We start from the raw sequence: 10,690 nt of genomic DNA, 5'->3' as shown, positions 1-10,690 counted from the left end.
GATGGCCAGTTCGGGCCATGGGACACTAGACCGGTTCAATGGCCCTTTCTCAGAGAAACAAAACTCAGCAGGCCAGGTTCCTGATGTCATTTTTCAGGAGGCAATTGGCACTGTAAAACCAGACACAGTTGCCTGTGGTGGCACCTTGCATCTGGGAGGCATCCTGAGATGTTCGGAATTTCAGGAGGCAGCTGGCTACTGCGGGCCACCGGAACCTGGACAAGAAAGATAACCTTTTCTCTGAGAAACAAAACTGACCAGCCCAGGTTCCTGATGTCAGTTTGCAAGAGGCACTTTGGTCTAACAAACCAGCTACCGTTGCCTGTGGTGGCACCTTGCATCTGGGAGGCATTCAGAGACGTTTGGAATTTCAGCAGATAGCTGGCCACTGCAGGCCACAGGAACCTGGACAAGAAAGATAACCTTCTCTCTGAGAAACAAAACTCAGCAGGCCAGGTTCCTGATGTCAGTTTGCAGGAGGCACATGGCACTGTCAAACCAGACACAGTTTCCTGTGGTGCCACCTTGATTCAGGGAGGTATATTGATATGTTCTGAATTTGAGAAGGCAGTTGGCACTGCGGGCCACCAGACTTGGACAAGAAAGATAACCTTTTCTCTGAGAAACAAAACTGACCAGCCCAGGTTCCTGATGTCAGTTTGCAAGAGGCACTTTGGTCTAACAAACCAGCTACCGTTGCCTGTGGTGGCACCTTGCTTCTTGGAGGCATCCAGAGATGTTTGGAATTTCAGCCGGTGGATGGCCAGTTCGGGCCATGGGACACTAGACCGGTTCAATGGCCCTTTCTCAGAGAAACAAAACTCAGCAGGCCAGGTTCCTGATGTCATTTTTCAGGAGGCAATTGGCACTGTAAAACCAGACACAGTTGCCTGTGGTGGCACCTTGCATCTGGGAGGCATCCTGAGATGTTCGGAATTTCAGGAGGCAGCTGGCTACTGCGGGCCACCGGAACCTGGACAAGAAAGATAACCTTTTCTCTGAGAAACAAAATTCACCAGCCCACGTTCCTGGTGTCATTTTGCAGGAGGCACTTGGCACTGTCAAACCAACCACAGTTGCCTCTGGTGTCTCCTTGCTTCTCGGAGATATATTCAGAAATTCGGAACTTCAGCAGGCATCCAACCATTGCATGGAACAGGGCCCTCGACACGGAAGATAGCCTTTTCTCCGAGAAACAAAACTGACCAGTCCACGTTCCTGATGTCAGTTTGCAGGAGGCACTTGGCACTGTCAAACCAGCCACAGTTGCCTGTGGACGCACCTTGATTCTGGGAGGTATATTGAGACGTTCGGAATTTCAGCAGGCATCCAACGACTCCGGGCCTTCGGAACCTGGAGAGGAAAGATAACCTTTTCTCAGAGAAACAAAATTCACCAGGCCAGGTTCCTGATGTCAGTTTGCAGGAGGCACTTGGCACTGTCAAAGCAGCCACAGTTGCCTCTGGTGCCACCTTGCGTCTTGGAGGCATCCAGAGACCTTCGGAATTTCAGCAGGTAGCCGGGCACTTCGGGCCATGGGACCCTAGTCATCAACGATGGCCTTTTCTCTGAGAAACAAAACTCACCATGTCAGGTTCCTGATGTCAGTTTGCAGGAGGCACTTCACAATGTCAAACCAACCACAGTTGGCATTGGGGCCATCTTGCGTCTGGGAAATGTATTGAGAATTTCGGAATTTCAGGAGGCAGCTGGCCACTGTGGGCCACAGGAGCCTGGGCACAAATGATAGCCGTTCCCCAGAGATAAAAAACTCATCAGACCACGTTCCTGATGTCAGTTTGCAGGAGGCACTTGGCACTGTCAAACCAGCTACAGTTGCCTCTGGTGGCACCTTGCGTCTGGGAGGCATCCTGAGATGTGCCAAATTTCAGCAGGAACTGGGCCACTGCAGGCACTGTCCAACGAGCTACAGTTGCCTGTGATGGCACCTTGCTTCTGAGCGGTGTATTGAGACGTTAGGAATTTCAGCACGCAGTTGGCCACTGTGGGCCACCGTATCTTGGACAAGATTGTTAACCTTTTCTCTGAGAAAAAAAACTCACCAGGCCAGGTTCCTGATGTCAGTTTGCAAGAGGCACTTGGCACTGTCAAACCAGACACAGTTGCCTGTGGTGCCACCTTGATTCAGGGAGGCATCCTGCGACCTCCGCAATTTCACTAGTCTCTTGGTCGCTGCAGGCCACTGGAACCTTGTAAACAACGATGGCCTTTTCCCAGAGAAACAAAACTGACCAGGCCAGGATCCTGATGTCAGTTTTCAAGAAGCACTTTGGTCTATCAAACCAGCTACCGTTGCCTGTGGTGCCACCTTGCCTCTTGGAGGCATCCAGAGACGTTTGGAATTTCAGCCGGTAGACGGCCAGTTCGGGCCATGGGACACTAGACAGGTACAATGGCCCTTTCTCAGAGAAACAAAACTGACCAGGCCAGGTTCCTGATGTCAGTTTGCAGGAGGCAAATGGCACTGTCAAACCAGACACAGTTGCCTCTGGTGGCACCTTGCATCTCGGAGGCATCCTGAGATGTTTGGAATTTCAGGAGGCAGCTGGCTACTGCGGGCCACCAGAACCTAGACAAGAAAGATAACCTTTTCTCTGAGAAACAAAACTCACCAGCCCAGGTTCCTGATGTCAGTTTGCAGGAGGCACTTGGCGCTGTCAAACCAACCACAGTTGCCTGTGGTGCCACCTTGCTTCTGGGAGGCATCCTGAGACCTGTGAAATTTCAGGTTGGAACTGGCCACTCCTGGTTACAGGATCCTGAACAAGTACGATGTATTTTTCTTTGAGAAACAAAATTCACCATGCCAGGTTCCTGATGTCAGTTTGCAGGAGGCACTTGGCACTGTCAAACCAGCCACCTTTGCCTGCGGTGGCACATTGGTTCTGGGAGATGTATTGAGACGTTTGTAATTTTGGCAGGCCGTTGGCCACTGCAGGCCACCGGAACCTGGACAAGAAAGATAACTTTTTCTCTGAGAAATAAAATTTACCATCCCACGTTCCTGATGTCAGTTTGCCGGAGGCACTTGGCACTGTGAAACCAGCCACAGTTGCCTCTGGTGTCTCCTTGCTTTTCGGAGATATATTCACAAGTTCGGAATTTCAGCAGGCATCCAACCATTGCGTGGAACAGGACCCTCGACACGGAAGATAGCCTTTTCTCTGAGAAACAAGACTCACCAGGCCTGTTTCCTGATGTCAGTTTGCAGGAGGCACTTGGCACTGTCCAACGAGCTACAGTTGCCTGTGATGGCACCTTGCTTCTGAGCGGTGTATTGAGACGTTAGGAATTTCAGCACGCAGTTGGCCACTGTGGGCCACCGTATCTTGGACAAGATTGTTAACCTTTTCTCTGAGAAAAAAAACTCACCAGGCCTGGTTCCTGATGTCAGTTTGCAGGAGGCACTTGGCACTGTCAAACCAGACACAGTTGCCTGTAGTGCCACTTGCGTCTGGGAGGCATCCCGCGACCTTCGCAGTTTCAGGAGTCTCTTGGTCGCTGCAGGCCACCGGAACCTGGTAAACAACGATGGCCTTTTCCCAGAGAAACAAAACTGACCAGGCCAAGTTTCTGATGTCAGTTTTCAAGAGGCACTTTGGTCTATCAAACCAGCTACCGTTGCCTGTGGTGCCACCTTGCGTCTGGGAGGCGTCCTGAGACGTTTGGAATTTCAGCTGGCAGTTAGCCACTTCGGGCCACAGGACCCTAGGCAGGAACGATGGCCTTTTCTCAGAGAAACAAAACTGACCAGGCCCGGTTCCTGATGTCAGTTTGCAGGAGGCACTTGGCACTATCATACCAACCATAGGTGCCTGTGGTGGCACCTTGCTTTTTGGAGGCCATTATTTGAGAGGAATTTCTTGCTTTAAATTTTTGTTTGCTTGTTTTAATATGTTTTCTGTCTTTCTGTTTTTGTCAGTTTTCTGAATTTGAGCATCCGTTTTCGCTTTCTTTTTTCATTCAATTTTTCTGCCTATTCTCCAGTTGAGGCTGGAGCATGTTTTTCTAGTTCACTTACTTTGAAGGTGTAAAATCCACCTTTCCCATGTTCTCTTCATTGTACCAATCCCCCTGAATATTTTTACTTCACTTAGCCCCCTTGTTCTTTCCCTGATTGTGAGGCTTGCTGCCTCATGCTTCCCCGACTTTTTCACTCAGTAACTGATGGAGAGCTACAGAAAGTGTTGTTAGTGAGTCTATAAAATATCTCTTTTTCTGAATTGGTGGCACAGAAATAGATTTTTTAGTTTCTTGGCTTCATTGAAAAATAATGGTTGGTTTAAAGCATTGGGCAAGAAAGGTTAAAAGGAATAAAATGTTTTGTCCAGGTCATCAAAGGAACTGACATTACATTTTCATATACACCCATGAAACTCATTCACATGATATTCTAATGTGTGCCCTGTCTTCACAAATCACAAAATCATGGAGTAAGTGTCATAACTAGGTACTGTAGTTATTTCTGCATACTCATCAGAAGTAATTTGGTTACTGCATTGGAACCATCACCATAAATGTAATGGCTCCTCTTTGAATTGTTGATCTGGGGAAAATGATGCCATTGTGCCTTATTTCCTCTCTTTAACATAATTACAAATGATACCACTAGGATCTTAGTGCTACTGAGAAGATGAAGTTTTTCTTTTAAGATGCTACTTCACATGCACCAAAAGGGACATACCTATTTGAGACTGAGCAACCATAGTAGATTTCCAATCACACAGAGGAGAGAAGGGCAGCCCTACCTCTGCTTCCTTGTCACCCTGGAGAAAAAAATTGAGAAGGAATTTTAAAAAGACAAGACACACTGCACTTTTCATATATTATATCATGACTGTAAAAGCTTCTCATTTTAATTTCTTTAATTAAGTTTGGATTTTATTTAGATTGGGTTTTTTAAACATAAATTGTGGAGAATTTGAGTCTCAGTGGACCCAATGGTGTTTAATATCTTTGCAGGTGATCTGGATGATGGGATCAAGTGTACCCTGGTGAAGTTTGCTGACGGTACCAAACCAAGTGGGAAATGGAACACTTCTAAAGAAAGAGTCATCCTGCAGGTAGACATGGATAGACTGGAAGAGTGGGCTTATGAGAATCTTGCAAAGTTCAACAAGGACAAATGTAAGGGGTCACACTTGGGAAAACATAATCCAGGACCACAACACAGTCTGGGAACAATCCAGATGGGAGCAGCTCTGTGAAAAAGGATCTGAAGGTCCTGTTGGACAATGAACTAATACAAGTGAACTCTGTGGTGCTCTGGTGAAAAAAAAAAAACCAAAAAAAAAACCCCAGATTTTTGGGCTGCATAAACAAGGGCATCACCAGCAGAGATAATGAAATCATTTTCCCATGCTACTCAGCACCTGCCAGGTCACAGCTGAAATACAGTGTTCAGGTTTTGTTCTCCCATGCAAAAAAAGAGTGGATAGGTTGGAGAGGGTCAAAGGAAGCACTACAGGGATGATGAAGCCACTGGGAATCCTGTCATGTAAGAAACGGCTGAGAGAACTGCATTGTTAAGCCTTGAGAAAACTTAAAAGAGACCTTATCACCATGTTCCAGTATTTAAAGGGTGGCTACAAAAAAGATGGAGACCCCCATTTTTACAAGGAGGCATGTGGAAAGATATGGGGTAATGGATACAAGTTTATCCTGAAGAGATTCTGATTAGACACAGGACAAAAAATTTTCACAGTGAGATAAGCCATTAAAATGATCTCCCCAGGGGGGTGGTGGATTCCCCAGCATTGGACACTCTTAAGATTCAGCTGGATAGGGTGCTGGATCATTTTATCTAGACTGTGCTTTTGCCAAGAAAGGTTGGACCAGATGATCCTTCAGGTTCCAACCTGGTATTCTATGATGCTGTGAATACAACATTTCACATTTAGATTACATTTACATTTTAAGTACGTAAGTCCAAACATGCCTACCAGCCCTCAGAAGTGAAAGTCCTTTTCTAGAATCACAAAATGGTAGAAGATCAAGTGTTATAACCCCATATTTCCCAAATTTGCAGTTTTTCAAGTCACGTGATCCAAAAGGCCCGTTAATTTAATTTAGTGTCTATATAACATTGCATTATGTTGAGAAGATATGTATAGGATGACACAGTTGCAGTACTCCCCACAGAGCATTCAAATTTAAATAGGCTGTTAAATATACTCTAAAATAACTTTCTTAAATTAGCAGGTCGTTATAATTGTGCTGAACTTCTTTCCAGTGTTCTGACTAATGTCAAATAGAAGCTAAAATATTCAGGAAACGTAAGCAGAGAAAAGCTTCTGTGGGTACAAGAGATGAATTCTTATTTTTGTTAATATAACATATATAAAAGCGGTAAACATTTTCTGTTAGGATTTTGTGTGGAACAACAAGCAATAGTATCTTTCTATTGTAGAGCAATTCTGATTTATGTTAGGAGCCTGATATAAAAATATCAGGGTAAAACACAAACTAAACACAGAAATATTTCTAAGTAACATTCCTTTACTGTGTCAGCTGTATCACTCAGAAAAAACATCTCTCAATGCCAGCTCATAATTCTTCTTTTACTCCTTAGACCTTCTAAAAACCACAGTGGGTAATTATCTTGGAAAGGAAGACTTGCCTGCCTTTGTAACTGCTCAGAGAGACACTTGGTTTCTAAGCTGTTTGAGCAGCTCCCTAATGGCTTGCTAAAACACATTAGTAGAACTAATTAATTAAGGGAAGGTGTTTGCTTTAAGAGATGCTCATAGATGTTGAGTATAAAAAAACAGTTTTGTACTTAGAATCTTTCATACATACAGCAGGGTCACTTGATGTATGAAGACCTGTGTCATGTCACATCTCAAAATACTGGGAAATCAACAAAGCTGGGGATCTTTTCTAATACAGGTTAAGTCAGGCTTTATGTCTCTGAAGAACACTTAGCAGAAAGGAAAGGAAAGGGTCTGCAATAAGTGATCATAAGGAAATAAATGTCAAATCCTAGATCAAGCAGCTTCCTGACAACCATAGTCCTCTTGGCTAGTAGTAGTTCTCAATATCATGGTTTAGGGATGGTATTCTCCAATTTAGTGCTCCCACTAAAAACTTCAAAACTCACTACTTGCTCACTCCCTGTTACCTATTTCACTCCCTCTGCAGTGAAATGTTGGAAAGGAGAATTGAAGGCATAAAAAATTATACAGATCATAACTTAAGAACAATCTATTGGAAACAGCAATGAGGTAAGAAAATAAACAGTAATAGCAGAAATATGAATAGCAAAATTGTAGAAGAGAACAGCATTCACATGCAGATGCTCAGCATGGAGCCCAACCTGACTGCTGTCATACTATCCCAACACAGAAGAAAGCCCTTCTCCCATCCCTGGAAAATAATGTGAAGTGATATACAATAGCCTCCAGGTCCTATCCATGCCTCCTCTGGCTGCTGTAAAAATAACCCTGTCCTGTTTGGAACCAGGGCAGTACCCACTCCTTATTCTATACCATTTGCATTATGCCCAGATCCTACACTTTCCAACTACATACTTATATATAGTAAAAATATATATATCTCTATGTGTTTACAAGAACTATTATAATTTTTGTAGTCAATAGCCATCCCTCCACAATGTCTGTTGAGTTCATTTAGTCCATGACTGTGGATTCTATCCTTCTTAGGTGTCTTCAAGGGCATGGGGGCTGGTGCTCTGTTGGGTGGTTGCAAGCTGTATCAGGAGCTCACAATTGATGTATCTGGAGCAGTCCATACCCACTGTTTGTGGTGCTTATGGCATACAGTGGCAGTGTCACTCACAGCCAATGTTATACAATTCAACAGTACAGACTGTTCTCACCCAAAAATCAAATCCCTTCAAGGTAATGTTTTCCTATCACTCTGCATTACACACCAAGTACACCCAGATCCTTGAGCAAAACAATCCCATATTTGCTTGAAGCAGGGCAAAGCTAAACTTCTCTCCAAACATATTCCTCATATGCACCACAGTGACTTTGCCCTCTTATATGGTATGTGGAGGTTTTAATTGCACAGGAGGAGCTCAATTAGCGGAGCCTCTAGTATGGATGAACCAGATGGCCTCCACAAAATGTAGATCCCAATGCTTGAATATCCCACCACCTATGGCTTTCAACATGTTTTTTAAAAGCCCGTTGTACCATTCAATATTCCCAGAGGCTGGTGAATGATAGTGACTATGATACACCCACTCCATGCCACGCTCTCTGGCCCAGGTGTCTATGAGGCGATTTTTAAAATTAGTCCTGTTGTCTGACTCAATTCTTTCTGGGGTGTCATGTTGCCACAGAACTTGTTTTTCAAGGCCCAAGATGGCATTAGAGGCAGCGAGCACATCTTCAGTAGTTGTTTCCACCACTGTAAGTACATACTACTTGGTGGGTTTGAGAGAGTGTAAACAATCTCCCTGGCCTCCCTATATTTTTATTTCAACCATTGTCCCTGATACCACAGAGGCTTTATACTTGGCCTCCTTGACTGCAGTGCATATTTCATAGTTGTGGATAACCGGAGAGATAAGATCCATGGTTAAGTCCACCCTCAGTCACAAGCCCATCTCCCTGCTGCATCTCTTCCTTGATGACCTGAGGCATCATGGGCCCACCAAGCCAGAAATAATTCACCCTTATGTTCCCAGTCCAGATCCACCTGAGACACTTTAATCTTGACAGCTCATTCTACCTATCCATTGTTGCATTGCTCTTCAGTAGCCTGATTATTGGGTGCACTTGCATCTACATGACTTAGTTTTACAAGCCAGGCAGAAGTGCCTTGCCATATTTCAGCAGTCCAGATGGGTTTACTCCACACAGCCAACTTGTCTTTTTCCATTGGTCTGTGGGCCACCCCCACAGAGCATTTGTTACTATCCATAAAGCAGTGTAGATGTAGAGCGCTGGCCATTTCTCTCATTCAGAAAAAACTAAAGCCAGCTGGATATGTCACAACTCTGCAGCCCAGATCCACCTTGTCTAATTTCTGCAACTCATCACATAGAACGCCTAGAACCACCTCGTCTAATTTCTGCAACTCATCACATAGAACTCCATACAGCAGCTTTTGATTTTTGGTGTATTCCTACAATACAGAAGAACCATCAGTTCTTCTGTAGATCAGGAAGAGTGCATATCACTTTTCATTTTCTGGTAGCTGATTATATATGGTGGGAGCTTCTCAGCACATGTCATCTTTTCCTCCTCCAATAATGATGAAAGTCTAAAAGTTTTGCCTTGAGGCCAATTCGTGATTTGTGATTTTGCTTTCAGGCCAATATCCCTGGGCAATTAGGGGTTTCTATTTGAGCTTTCTGAGTGATCAGCACAGACCATTTAGCATGCATCTGAATGTGTGAAAAGGATTTTCCTTTTAAACATCCAGCCTAAAACAGGTTATAGGGGGGGCACAAAGAGCTGTATTTCAGTGACAATCACTTCTAAAGCAGCTAGAACTCCTTCTTCACAAACTGCCAGTACCTCTTTTTCAGGTGAGGTGTAACAGGTCTCAGATCCTTTGTATTTCAGACTCCAGAATCACAGGGGTTACCTTCAAGTCTCCCAGGGTACCTTTTGGCAGAGATTCCAGGGAGGATCATGCTCCCTGGCTGCAGTGTACAGCACATTTTTCACATATTGTCCTGTCCTAACTGGGACTATTGCTCCCAAGTAATCTCCTGTTTCATTTGTTCCAAAGCTTGTTGCTGTTCAGGACTCCACTTAAAATGTTTCTTCTTCTGGGTCATTTGTTAGAGAGGGTTTACAATCTGACTGTAATCTGGAATATGCATAGTTTTAAAACCCACAGTACTGAGGAAAGCTTGTGTTTCCTTCTTGCTGGCTGGTGGGGACATAGCTGCTATGTGTTTGACCAAATCCATTGGAATGTGATATCCGTCTTGCTATTTTATTCCTAAAATCTGATGTTCCTGTGTAGGTCCCTTGACTTTGCTTTATGGCAAAATTGACCTTCAGGGGGATGTGGATTATACTCCTTTTTCCAACAAACCCTCTCTGTTGCGTTGTGCCACACAATAATGTCATCAACATGTTGCAAATGTTCTGGAGCCCCACCCTCTTTAAGCTTAGTCTAAATCAATCCATGGCAAATAGTGGGGCTGTGCTTCCACTCCTGGGGCCATCAGTTTCAGGTGTAGGGAACACCCCTCCAGGTAAAAGCAAACTGTGGCCTGCACTCTCTTGGCAAAGAAATGGAGAAAAACACATTAGCAATGTGTACATGGTGGCACCATCTTTTTGCCTTGGACTCCAGATCATCCTCAAGTTCCAACATATCCATCACAGCAGCTCTCAGTGCTGGTGTGACTTTGTTTAGGATACAACAGTCCTCTGTCAGTCTCCACTGGACTTATGCACTGTCCATACAGGGCTATTAAAGGGTGAGTGAATCTTGCTGACTACTCCTTGGCTCTCCAGTTCATGAATCATCTCATGGATGAGGGTCATGGAGTCCCGGTTGGTGCAGTATTGTTGATGATGAACTGTTGTGGTAGTGATCAGTACCTGTTGCTCTTTGACCCTCAGCAGTCCCACACCGGAAGAGTCCTCTGAGAAACCAGGCAAGGTGTTCAGCTGTCTAATTTCCTCTGTCTCCACAGCAGCTATTCCAAAAGCCCAACAATGACCTCTTGGGTTCT

The 10,690-nt window shown here is 44.6% G+C and overlaps 1 protein-coding gene across 1 annotated transcript in view; it reads right to left on the bottom strand.

The window, feature by feature from the left end:
* Positions 1-822: 822 nt before the first annotated feature.
* Positions 823-10,690, bottom strand: part of PDE1C (phosphodiesterase 1C) — a 243,028-nt gene continuing 233,160 nt past the window's right edge. Inside the window, 5 exon segments of the mRNA XM_039710859.1 lie at positions 823-973; positions 1,283-1,353; positions 2,166-2,400; positions 3,204-3,333; positions 4,706-4,787. Coding sequence (XP_039566793.1) covers positions 823-973; positions 1,283-1,353; positions 2,166-2,400; positions 3,204-3,333; positions 4,706-4,787 — 669 coding nt within the window.

Source organism: Passer montanus, unplaced genomic scaffold (genome assembly GCF_014805655.1).
Source record: "Passer montanus isolate IOZ18808 unplaced genomic scaffold, ASM1480565v1 scaffold234, whole genome shotgun sequence".
NCBI classification, from domain to species: Eukaryota; Metazoa; Chordata; class Aves; order Passeriformes; family Passeridae; genus Passer; species Passer montanus.
This window is presented reverse-complemented; position numbering and strand designations above follow the sequence as displayed.